This window comes from Monopterus albus, unplaced genomic scaffold (genome assembly GCF_001952655.1).
Source record: "Monopterus albus unplaced genomic scaffold, M_albus_1.0 scaffold349.1, whole genome shotgun sequence".
In the NCBI taxonomy this organism is placed as follows: domain Eukaryota; kingdom Metazoa; phylum Chordata; class Actinopteri; order Synbranchiformes; family Synbranchidae; genus Monopterus; species Monopterus albus.
In genome coordinates this window covers 92,655-105,671 of record NW_018128229.1, presented here as the reverse complement: position 1 = coordinate 105,671, position 13,017 = coordinate 92,655, and the positions used below count along the sequence as shown (strand labels likewise).

The 13,017-nt window shown below is 43.8% G+C and overlaps 1 protein-coding gene across 1 annotated transcript in view; it reads left to right on the top strand.

Annotated features, from left to right (window-relative positions):
- xpo1a (exportin 1 (CRM1 homolog, yeast) a) overlaps positions 1 to 13,017 on the top strand; it is a 19,114-nt gene extending 6,097 nt beyond the window's left edge. The window contains exons 11-25 of the mRNA XM_020625212.1: positions 1,481 to 1,639; positions 3,857 to 4,057; positions 4,420 to 4,558; positions 5,034 to 5,215; positions 5,700 to 5,856; positions 5,991 to 6,154; positions 6,241 to 6,375; positions 6,488 to 6,671; positions 7,623 to 7,729; positions 8,866 to 9,060; positions 9,320 to 9,488; positions 10,761 to 10,895; positions 11,156 to 11,315; positions 11,681 to 11,777; positions 12,040 to 13,017. Coding sequence (XP_020480868.1) covers positions 1,481 to 1,639; positions 3,857 to 4,057; positions 4,420 to 4,558; positions 5,034 to 5,215; positions 5,700 to 5,856; positions 5,991 to 6,154; positions 6,241 to 6,375; positions 6,488 to 6,671; positions 7,623 to 7,729; positions 8,866 to 9,060; positions 9,320 to 9,488; positions 10,761 to 10,895; positions 11,156 to 11,315; positions 11,681 to 11,777; positions 12,040 to 12,186 — 2,331 coding nt within the window. The 3' untranslated portion in view covers positions 12,187 to 13,017. The remainder of the gene's footprint in view (positions 1 to 1,480; positions 1,640 to 3,856; positions 4,058 to 4,419; positions 4,559 to 5,033; positions 5,216 to 5,699; positions 5,857 to 5,990; positions 6,155 to 6,240; positions 6,376 to 6,487; positions 6,672 to 7,622; positions 7,730 to 8,865; positions 9,061 to 9,319; positions 9,489 to 10,760; positions 10,896 to 11,155; positions 11,316 to 11,680; positions 11,778 to 12,039) is intronic.

Genomic DNA, 13,017 nt, shown 5'->3' with positions numbered 1-13,017 from the left:
AGATTGTAAATTATTCTTATGTTTAATTTAGTGTGCTCGGTTCTAGTCCCATTGACCTTCCTCAGGCAGCACAAAGGGAAACTAACACACTTTAGCTACAGCTACGACACCGGTGTGGTTGCTAAACCTGCGTGCACACATAGTGGCCCAGCCTTTTGAGTTTGTAACAGCTGCCATTCATTGTCATTGAGACTTGGCTTTGCTGCCCTGTGCCCCTGCTGATCTCAGCAAATTCAAGAAGCACCTGCCTACACCACAGGGGGAAGCTGTGAAATACCCAAAGTTATTCAGACACTTTCTGACACAGTGCGAGCACAGCCAGGTGAGAGCCAGTCATGATTGTGTTGATTTAAGATAAGATTTACTATGTCACTGAAGGAATTTTAAGCCAAATGGAAAAAACTCTGGCCTCCAAGTTCTCTACGACATGTCTTTAACAAGGTAAAATACGAAGACGCACATTACAGACATGGTAGCGCTACCCGCTACAGCCAGTACACTACAAAACAACTGTCCCGTCAGAGCAGAGGATGTAAACAGCATGCTCAGTACAACACGCCAGCAGAATTACAGTTTTACTGAAGGCCTGATACAGCCAGCTGCTTTGTGCCTGTGTGTGTGAATGCACTGTAACATCATGCTCATGCCTATAGCATGTTTTTACAGACAGCCTGAGGCTAAAGGGATGATGGGCACCAACATTACTGTTTTGAAATCTGTAACGCTAACTAATGGTTTTCTGAATGCATCATGTGATGATAAATTACTTTTACAGACCTGTCCACAGAGCCAGCCAGTGAGAGTACACGAGTTATGTTGCATATTTCCAAACTGATGCTGGTGTGTTTTACAGGAGGCAGAACTGAGAAAGAGTGAATTGCGAAAGACAAAAAAGCTAAGCTTTCTGATATCTGTCTGCTTGCAAACCCTCCTTACAGGTTGCATGTGTCTATAGGCTATGAAGGGTTCTAGTAAAGATTTTTCCTTATGCAATTCTCAGATCACAGAATAAAACTGAATTCATTTTTAGTGACAAAAACATTAAATCTTAGGGGAAGTGTTGTTTTTGTAGCAGAATAAATGTGTGCCTTTATCTTGTGATCCCAAACACCATGCTGAACAATTTAAATGTACATCTTTACTTCTGTTAACAAAGAAGATGGACATTTTTATTCTGAAGGGGTTTTTTCCTCTTGGTTGAAATGGATTAAGTGTGAAAGTTCATTTGTGACCCTGGAAACAGTAGTTTGATATCACCTTAGCTCTGCTTCCAAGCTTTTTCTGAAGCATTTCACTCCATCCCATGGTGGCGTTTTCATGGTTGCTTTTTTAATTTTAGATGAAATGATTGTCTTGGATGGCTGCTTAAAGGCGAGATCTACACTAAGTGTCCTCAGACAAAACCCTCTCTGGATGTAATTATAGCAAAACGGAGCTTGAGTGTAAATAAATAAAGCTGAGCTGTTTGTCGTTTGGTCAGATGCTGCCTTTGAACACTAACATCAGAGTGGCCTATGCCAACGGGAAGGACGACGAGCAAAACTTTATCCAGAACCTGAGCCTGTTCCTCTGCACCTTCTTGAAAGAGCATGGCCTGCTCGTTGAGAAGAAACCCAACCTGCGAGACACATTCATGGAGGTAGGAGGTCAGGGCATGTCTGTCTCTTAGAACATCGTATGGACATTCTCACTGTTCAGACGGTGGACAGTTAGACTTCGGTTTGTTTTTGTCAGCCTCTGCTTTAGGGTCTTTAAAGAAAACTCCCCATCATATGCAGTGGCTGCTTTTCTTTCCTCTCTCCTTATCTTCTTCTTATCTGTTTACACCTTTGCAATGACAGACAATTACAATGGGAAGGGCCACCTCCTCTCACAGAGACAAAGGAGGTGACAGTAGCAGAGGGAAATGCAACAATGTCACCAAGAAAAGACTGTTTGCTATGGTTATAGAAATACACAAAGAGCTCATTGTCTCAGTGGGAAACTCTAGCCAAGTCACAAAAACACAAATTTAACTAAGCTCCAAATGAGCAGGTCAGAAATCAAATGCAGCGAAACCTCAAAAAACTGTAGTGACTGTACCAGAGCCCTTCATGGGTATAGTTTTACAGTTCTGCAAAGCTCAGCACTGACACTGACCCCTTTGCCACAACTCCCACCAAACTAAACCCTGATCTGAACCTGTAACATTAAACACATCCAGGTTAAACTCATCCAGGTTAAATCTAAACAGGACTTGCCTGACGACTGGTCTGAGGTTTTCTTGTTTTGTATCATCTACTGTCTCATTTAGATGTGTAACACACTCGCTGAGTCAGCTCCCACCTGTTGTTGATGCAAAGTTACACAAAGATGACAATGACTCCCAGTAGCTGTCAGTGAGCTGAGTCTGGACTGAAGATGAATTGAGAGGTGAAAGGCTGTGTTGTAGGCATTCACAATAGGAAAAAAAGGAATGGTGAAGACTAATTTGGCTTGGTTAAAGTACACCGGCCTAGATGTTAAAGGTTTATTATTATTATTTTTGTTCTCTTTATTTATTTATTTATGGTCCACGCTTGTAAAACTGGGGCACGTTTGTTTAAAGAATAGTCAACGTTGATGAAATGGGCTCCAAAATGTGCCTATGCCTGTGTACACATTACAGTGTTTTGGATGCCTGTATACATAGACATGGTCAAACATGTTTTTGTTAGCATTTGTGGTGCACACAAGTCTGTACAGTCTTGGCTTTTTGGGCTTCATATGGAAATAGGTCGATGAGGTAAGTTTACGTAACATGGCTCCTCATAACCACATGGGTGAACACGTAGAATGTGGCCTTTGGCCTCTTGTGTGGGTCACGCTCCAAAACTCTGGATCCTGCAGTTCCCACAATGCATTTGCATCAGCTTTTTATTAGACCCTCTCTTCCTGGTGAAAGCCTCCTTACCTCCAGGCACCCACTGTTATTATAAATAGCACTGGTCACCAAACCCATGCAGAGCTAACACTGATGACAATGTCGTATGTCAGTCATTTATTTATATGTATATATGGATGGATATCTAAAAGGTTTACAGCAAGAGAAACAAATGGCCCTGGCAAACGCCAGTGACATGTTTTCACCACCAGTATGTGCAACATCTGTTTTACCAACATTACTGACCTGGGACCAGCCGGTGTAATTCTGACAGTGACAGTTTATCACAAGTTATACTAGATTCAATTAGGCCGTCCCTGGTAGGCTAGTGGTTAAGGCGCAGCGCTCTCGCCGCTGCGGCCCGGGTTCAAGTCAGGAAGGGCATCCGGCGTAAAACACATGCCAAATGTCAACATGCGAGTCGTCAGTGTGACGATTCTATGCTAGATCTGATTAGTACTGCTTATATCAGCCCTGCTATTAAGTGTGACAGAAAATAAGTGGAGACTGATGCATAGCCAGACCCTGTTTTTGATATTATTGTCCCCTTCATAACGGAAGAAGTGGAGTGGGGTGGTGTCGATCATCTGTCACTAGTTAAACGTCACCATCTTTGCATCTCAGCTATTAGCATTACAAGCATGTGTGGCTCATGTCCTCTGCTCTGCTCTGTGTGTGTATGAGAGAGATAATGGGCACTGTCCCCCCCCCTTTATCTAAACAGAGATGGACCAGTAAAAATACAGTGGAAAAGCAAGCCCGAACAGATTGCATCAGCTCGTGATGCCAGGTTAGGGTTATCGGACGCATGAAGTGTACAACTCTGTTAGGTTCTGACTGGAAATGCAGCTTGTGTTGTTTAACCTGCAGCTGTAGTGCAAGACTGTCACACACTGCAGAGCAGTTACTGCATTAAATGTTATGTGACCCCAGCACACTTTTCCCCATCCCCAGGCCCTGCACTACATGCTGCTGGTGTCGGAGGTGGAGGAGACGGAGATCTTTAAGATCTGTCTGGAGTACTGGAACCACCTGGCAGCAGAGCTCTACAGAGAGAGCCCCTTCTCTACTTCCAGCACCCCGCTGGAAGTAGGGGTAACAGTAACCCTGCACGTCCCACCTCGCAGACACCTCTATCTGCCTGTGCTCTCCCGGGTAGGACCATCATCAGGAAACACTCATCCCTGTAAACTGATTCATGGGCAGATTAGTGAACATCCCTGTAAACTGATTCATGGGCAGATCAGTGAATTGTGTTAACTTTATGACTAATTGGATTCTCAAAATGTGAAACTAAGGTCATAATGTTTTGTTTTTCAGCTGTGGTTATTGAACTGTACAGTTTCATCAGTTTTTGTTTTGAGGAAAAAAAATCCTGCAAACATTTAAAAGTACAAATCTTCCTCACTTAAACACTTTACTAAGCATGGGTTAGAAAACCTGCTGTACATTAGAGGGATTGATCACCTGACTGTCAAAGGCTGTCGCACACACTCATGTCCGTCCTCGGCTTGCAGGTGCGTTTGCTGATGGTGAGCCGCATGGCCAAACCAGAGGAGGTTCTGGTGGTGGAGAACGATCAGGGCGAGGTGGTCAGGGAGTTCATGAAGGACACGGACGCCATCAACCTGTACAAGAACATGAGGGAGACTCTTGGTTAGTTTCTTCTTACTGTACCTGTGAGAAGCACATGGTTCTGCTTCAGATGCACACATTAACAAATATTCAGAGACTATTTTAAGATGCACATTGTTTCTTTGAATGTTCATTTTTAATTCTTGGTTTTTAATTTTCTGTTTAGTGTTAATTTAGTTTTGAACTATGCACTGTTTTCATTAGCTCTTTGTTGTAAACAACTTGCTTGTGACTTGATGATGGGAAACCCATTTAAAATGTCTGGGTTGCTTTTGTAATTGTCAGACTGTATCATTTCAATGTCTCACACATTTTAGTCTTTATTTTCACTAAGAGTAACACCTGCTGTTCGATCTCTGTTTCATCACACCGTGTTAGAAGCAAACTGCTCCCACTGAGTCCGAAGTAGAGATGAACATTTATTTATGACAACCAAAAATGTAACAGTACACACCTTCACCCACCCATCTGTCACTCTGTGTGTGTCTGCGTGCAGTGTATCTGACCCATCTAGACTATGCCGACACTGAATGCATCATGACAGAGAAGCTCCACAACCAGGTGAATGGCACCGAGTGGTCATGGAAGAACCTGAACATGCTCTGCTGGGCCATCGGCTCCATCAGCGGGGCGATGCACGAAGAGGACGAGAAGAGGTTCCTGGTGACTGTCATCAAGGTGGGAAACGGATTATATTAGCCTTAGGCAGCAGCCTGCTACCAGCTTAGAAGAGTTCGTCCCACTCCCAGTGCTGCCATTAAACTCCTGCAGTCCAGGGTAATCAGCCCTAACTGCTTTTCTTTAGAGAAAATCGCTTTTACTGGCCAAATGTGTTATACACACAAGGAATTTGTCTCTGGTACAGAACCAAGGCAGCCATCTGTGATGCCAACTCTCTCTCTCTTTCTCCCTCTCACACACACACACACACACACACACACACACCAATAGCGATGCTGGTCTGGCCATCGGAAGCAGCTTTGGGTCCAGTGTCTTGCCCAAGGACACTTTGACATGTGGACAGGGGAGATTTGGAATCGAGCCGCCAACCTTTGTTTTGGGGGACAGCTGCTCTACCCCCTCAGCCCCAGCCACCCACAGTGGTTATGTCTTAAATGTTTACCTGAGCCCAATATTAACTGATTGTGTGCTATGTACTCAGGACCTGCTTGGCTTATGTGAGCAAAAGAGAGGGAAGGACAACAAGGCCATCATAGCGTCCAACATCATGTACATTGTGGGCCAGTACCCTCGCTTCCTCCGAGCCCACTGGAAGTTCCTCAAGACAGTCGTCAACAAGCTGTTTGAGTTCATGCACGGTGAGAGACTGGAAAAGACCACGTCCTCCATGCAGATCAGACTAAAACCTGCACATGTCTTAGGTCTTCAGTGCACCTTTATTGAAACCGATTAATCCTTAATCCTGATGTTTGATCCTAACCTTGTCCCTCAGAAACTCATGATGGTGTGCAGGACATGGCATGTGACACCTTCATCAAGATTGCCCAGAAGTGCCGTCGTCACTTTGTCCAGGTTCAGGTGGGAGAGGTGATGCCCTTCATCGATGAGATCCTCAACAACATCAACACCATCATCTGTGACCTGCAGCCACAGCAGGTCAGTGATGGTATCAGGTGTCATGATTCATTATTTAGGAAACATACTTAGTTGGGGATGATAACTCCTGGCCGTCATCTCCGCAGGTGCATACGTTCTATGAGGCAGTGGGCTACATGATCGGGGCCCAGACCGACCAGGCAGTTCAGGAGCTTCTGATAGAGAAGTACATGCTGCTGCCAAACCAGGTGTGGGACAGCATCATCCAGCAGGCCACCAAGGTGAGGACAGCAGTAAAACAATCTACAGATGTTTTTTAAATTCTTATGTAATGCAGCTTACAGTCTGGTTTTGTTGGCCTGAGCTGAGCCTGTGATGTGGGCTCTGTTGCAGAATGTGGACATCCTGAAGGACGCGGAAACGGTGCGTCAGCTGGGCAGCATCTTAAAGACAAACGTCCGAGCCTGTAAAGCTGTTGGTCATCCTTTTGTCATGCAGCTGGGACGAATCTACCTGGACATGCTCAATGTCTACAAATGTCTGAGTGAAAACATCTCCTCAGCTGTCCAGACTAACGGTGAGTTCCTGTTTGCTACCCGTGTGTGTGTGTGTGTGTGTGTGTGTGTGTGTGTGTGTGTGTGTGTGCGCGCGCGCGTCACTGTTAATGGATACAAGATGTTGTTAACCTCTTATGAAAACCTTGTTCAGGAGGCTCTTGAGTCTTACAGCAGTGGGGGAACAATGCTTATGATTCCCAAGGGTGAAAGGAGAGTGAGATTCCTATAAGCACTGTAACAGTATAAGGAAACCACCATGTACTTTATGCATGACACAAGCAATTTTTCCAACAGTTGTTTACAAATAAATTATTTCACTTATAATTCACTATATCACAATTCCAGTGGGTCAGAAGTTTCCACACACTCAGTCAAATGGGCCTTTAAACAGGTTGGGAAACTCCAGGAAATGATGTGATGACTATAGAAACTTCTGACTGGTTAACTGACATAATCTGAGTCAATAGGAGGTGCAGCTGTGGATGGATTTTTAAGGCCTACCTTCAAACTCAATACCTCTTTGTTTGACATCATGGGAAAATCAAAAGAAATCAGCCCAAGACCTTGTCTGATTTGTCCCTGGGAACAATTTCCAAGCCCCTGAAAGTACCATGATCATCTGTACAAACAATACTAGGCAAGTATAAACACCATGGGACAACACAGCCATCGTACCGCTCAGGAAGGAGATGCGTCCTGTCTCCTAGAGATGAACAGACTTTGGTCCAAACAGTACAAATCAATCCCAGAACAACAGCAAAGGACCTTGTGATCACACTGGAGGAAATGGACACCAAAGTATCTGTATCAGAACATTTGTGGGCAGAACTGAGAAAGTGTGTGTGTGAGCAAGGAGGCCTACAAACCTGATTCAGTTCCACCAGTTCTGTCATATTCTGTATATGGTTCTTTATCAACACACTTCAACCAAACAGGCTGAATTTTTTAAAGATTACTCATCATTTTAACAGGTGAGATGGTGACCAAGCAGCCTCTGATCAGAAGCATGAGGACAGTGAAGAGAGAGACGCTGAAGCTGATCTCAGGCTGGGTTAGTCGCTCCAACGACCCTCAGATGGTGAGTCCGGTCTGCTCTGTAACAGAACAGAGTTGTTAAATGTATCCTAGTGTTTAAACCTGCTTGTAATGACTTTATTTTAGCAGTGTTCCACACATGGCATCCTTCATTTGGCAGTGATGTGACGACATAGTGCTGCTACTGCCAGTGGAACTCTGTAATAATAGTTTTAAAATGATGTGCAGTTGCTTCTCTATAAACAACCTAGTTGTAATGTTTAGAATTAAAAGCTAAAGTTGGAAAACTGTATTCAGGCCCGCAATATGCACTGGAACTGGACCTAAAACGTGCACCAAAAAAACTACTCGTGTCCCTCAGTGTTTGCTGAGGACCACGAGGTTTGGTGTGTGGGCTGTCCCCCCCCCCCCACATGCTGCCTGAACACCTATCCTATCTGTCCTTCTGTCTTCCATCCCTCTCTATATGGAGGTGAACAAACACTTAGCATTTATACAGGTTTGTATAGACTAGTTATTTTTCAGTGACAGTTAAAATCTTAGTATTTTTAACAGATGCTAAATTAAGTCATCAGCATTTCACTGCAGCGCTTCACTTAACAGCATACCCACAGCTTCACTGTTCAAAGTGTTTATTTGTCATATGCACAGTTAGGAAACGTGTTTCCCTGTACAGTGAAATTCTTACTTTGCCGTCCACATGAATGCCACAAAATACAAATGAAATATAAAGTAGATGAATAAGTAACAAAATCTAAGGCACTTTAAGCAGCAACAGATGCAGCATATAATAAAAAATATATAAGAATATAACAATGTATGCTGCATGGGAGCAGCATGTGCAGCAGTCAACAGTCGTGCAATTGAGAGCGATGCGTGAACGTTGTGTTCAGCATCAGAGCAGCTACCAGTCATCAGCTCCTGATAAGCTCTACAGACAGCGGACAGACCAGTAGTCTTCATCAGGCCAACCGACAGCAATGTGCTTCAGACCATATTGTTGCTTGAGTGTGTCAGAGACGCACTTGATAGAACAGGGCTCTGTCTGTTGCAGGAACAACACATGTAAAAAGGTGCTCTGTGTATGTGACTCACTGTTACACACTGAGGCGCTTGATTAAATGAACTCTGACATTGGTAAGACGGTGTGTAAATGTGTTTGTGTGTTCTGTGGTGCAGGTGGCTGAGAACTTTGTGCCCCCGCTGCTGGAGGCTGTGCTCATCGACTACCAGAGGAACGTCCCAGCCGCCAGAGATCCTGAGGTCCTCAGCACCATGGCGACCATCGTCAACAAGCTGGGAGTCCACATCACAGGAGAAATCCCCAAGATCTTTGACGCTGTCTTTGAGTGCACTCTGAACATGATCAACAAGGTCTGTTGGAGATTTTAACGTAAAACTGTTTGTAAAGTCATCACAACTTACTCACACGAGGACACACCCGCTGTTCAGTGAACCTGTTTATACACACAAGTCCAACAGTGATTTAATTTAAAAACCTGTTTATACACACAAGTCCAACAGGATCTGATTTAATTTTGTTGACAACTGGGTACAAATATTTCCCTGCATATGTGTTTTTTAACATTCAGTTACACAGTTTGACTCCCTGTTTTTTCCTTTATACCATCAGGACTTTGAAGAATTCCCAGAACACAGAACCCATTTTTTTTACCTTCTTCAAGCAGCTACCTCCCAGTGCTTCCCGGCCTTCCTGTCCATCGCCCCAGCTCAGTTCAAACTGATCCTTGACTCCATCATCTGGGCCTTCAAGCACACGATGAGGAATGTGGCCGACACAGGTCTGAACTGGCATCAACAGACCCTCTCAGATAGTATTCACACTAATTCGTAGAACCATTTAGGAGTTTACAAATTCAAAACCAATTTTTGCAAAAACTGAAATAGCTGGTGATGATTATATGTTTTATTAATCCCCATGGGGAAATTTTTACTGATGGCGGCAGGAATCAAACCACCAGCTTTCTGATTGGGAGATGACTGTTCCACAGCCTTTGGACAGTGACTCAAACCCATTATGGTGGTGTTAGTCTATGAGGTGTTTGTTTGTTCAGCCAGCAAAATTATCCCACTACTGGTGGTTGTTTTAGTAAAAGTAATATGAAGCACACACAGAGCTGAAAATATAAAGCAATAAAAGTAATGCTCAAGTTGCCACTGGACAACAGGAAATTAATTGTCAATTCACCATATGTGCAGGACATACAGAAATCAAAATATTGTTTCTCTTTCATCCAATATTGAGTGCCATAACATTTAGGAACTAAAATAGAATAAAGTCAAATAAAAATAGAATAGAATAAGAACTGGATTGACGTAATTAGGATCAATCTAAACGGTACAGCCAATAAGCTGTGACTCAAAACAGTACAGTCAGTGACAGTAGTGCAAACAATAATAGGAGATTGTCACGTGGTTCAGCATCACCAGGGCGTTGGTGCTGAGGTGCAAATAGCATATGAGGTATACAAGGATAGTACTGCAAATGACCAACAGCAGCTGATATCCTGGCAAAGAAAAACTGTCAGCAGCAGATTTACCTGTAATATAACAAAAGGGGGAATGTATGGAGTTTGTGCAACAGCAGGGGGGTAGTCTTTTTATATCTTTTTATGTTCTGTGGTGGGTTACGGTCCAGGGGCAGAAGGAGGTAGTGAACATTGTTCAGCATCTTCACAGCCTGGTGGATGAAGTTCGGAGTGGGCCTGAAGACTCTGATACCTTCTCCCTGAAGGCAGGAGTCTGAAGTGGGAGTGTGTGGTGTGGGAGGTGTCATCAGCAATGCTGATGGCTCTGCGAGCGAGGCGGGTGTTGAAAATGCCTGTAAGGGAAGGCAAAAGGGCACCGATAACCTTGCTAACTGTTTTCACTATGTGTTGCAGGGTCCTTCTGCAGGAGACAGTACAGGCTCCGTACCACACAGTGATGCAGCCAGTGATCTTTGTAGGAAGCCCATACAAATGATATGTGATTTTTTTTTTTTCCTTTCTTTTTCACCCTTCATTCAGCCCTTAACTTAGTTCAGATATTAACTGATGGTTCGTGTCCCACAGGTCTACAGATCCTTTACACGCTGCTGCAGAATGTGTCTGCAGAGGAAGCGGCAGCACAGAGCTTCTACCAGACGTACTTCTGTGACATCCTGCAGCACATCTTCTCTGTGGTCACTGACACTTCTCACACAGCAGGTGAGCAGACTGACCAGATGGCCCCAATTTTGTTGAAACCAAAACCCAAAAAATAATATGTTCTATGATTCTGTACACATTTGCTTTCTTATTCAGTTTTACAAATGTAAGATGCTGCGTATTGACTTCTTTGATATTGGAAATCATTTTGTGACACTTTAACAAGTCCAAAGAGTGCAGCTTAATTAAAGTGGCATAAATTACTAACAAAACTTTACTTTGAGTGACAAAACCTGACAAGCAGCTCGGCCTGTGTGCAGGTCTGACTATGCACGCTACCATCTTGGCCTACATGTTCAACCTGGTGGAGGAGGGGAAGGTCAGCGTGGCCCTCAGCGCAGCCAGCCCCGCCAATAACCAGGCACACATCCAGGAGTACATCGCCAACCTACTGAAGACGGCTTTCCCCCATCTGCAGGAGTAAGTGTGCTTCACACGAGCTGTGTGTGTTTAGCTGCTGGTTCGTATTAGTGGTTTCACATAAACACACAGGGATCAAAGGAAAACTCATAACTTGATATTTTCAAATGGATATTAATGTTTCAAATCTATGACACTCCAAGGTTATGAATCGGATTTGTGTTTTTAAAAATAGTGTTAGATAATTAAATGTGTGGGACAAAAATTGAAAAAGTCAAAAAAGTGATAGTCCTGCTATGGGAGTTGTCAAAATGCATTCTAGGATCAGGTAAAGATCTCGACTAGAACAGAGAGTGCTGGTGTTTGTTTCCTTGTACATGCTGTGCTATCACTGCCTTGTTACTAACTGAATGTCTTGTCTTCAGTGCCCAGGTGAAGGTGTTTGTAACGGGTCTGTTCAGCCTGAATCAGGACATCCCCGCCTTCAAGGAGCACCTGAGGGACTTCCTGGTGCAGATCAAGGTGAGTGTCCAGAGGAAACAACAAACACCTGCAGCAGCTCATTGCTTTGACTTTGAGGAAACAACAAACACCTGCAGCAGCTGATTGCTTTGACTTAAACAATATGTTAAAACAACTTGGGTACAACTTAGTATTTGTGTAACATAGTGACTGTACGCATGGTATTTGCAGGAATTGCAACATAATTTAGCAGTGCAGTGGTTGTTTGAGCCTAAAAGCCTGGTGCAAGCTGTGCTGAGCCTCTGCTTGTGTTGTCCTGCAGGAGTTTGCTGGCGAAGATTCGACGGACCTGTTCCTGGAGGAGAGGGAGGCGGCTCTGCGCCAAGCCCAGGAGGAGAAACACAAGCTCCAGATGTCAGTGCCTGGCATCCTCAACCCCCATGAGCTGCCGGAAGAGATGTGCGACTGAACAAAGGTCAAGAGAGAGCAAGAATGCTTCCTGTTGATTAATCATTTTCTTTTCAAGTGCATCTGTGTGTGAAAGTATGTTTGAAAAGAGAATGAGGGGCCAGACGAAGGACCCTGGCACTCGGTTGTACGTCGACCAAATTAATGTCAATATGTAAATGAGAACTACTCCCTGGACCTCGTCAACCCTGGCATGACCTTTTTGTTCCTACAGACTTATTTTATACAGAGGCTCATTTTGTGCAACATGCCATCTTTTGTTATTTCTTTAATTAAGTCTTTGTTTGACTGTACAGTTCTTTTACATCTGCTTGGAGTTGAAGGAAGTGACTTTCTATTGGTTAATCTCTCTTCAACCCACCAATTTGCCCCCCCCTATTTGTTAATATGTAATATATGATGTTGAAACACTTGCGGTGGTGAGCTGACAGACTGGTTTCAGAAGTGCACAGTGCAGGACAAATATGGGCCTCAAAGGGTGGACATGTACTTCATTGCTTCCTTTGTTGTCTTGTTGGTGTGTTTGTTGTTTTTTTTGTTTTTTTTGTTGTTGTTTTTTTTCTTTGGCTCTCTGAGTCGGAGCTTCGGTTGGACCGCTCTGCATTTGGATGAGAAGGAAGGCTGTGTGCATATCATCCTGTTTGTAAAGCTGTCTTAGTACTCTAAGAATATAAAGTTGCCTATTTTTACAAAATCTGTGTGATTCTGCTTCTTATGCAAAGCTGAAGAAATGTCACAGTTTGTCTTCCAGGACAAAAACTGTTGTCTGTGACACTAAACAATGAGTGACAATAAACAAAAGTTGAATACAGCTTTTTGGGCTGTAAGACAA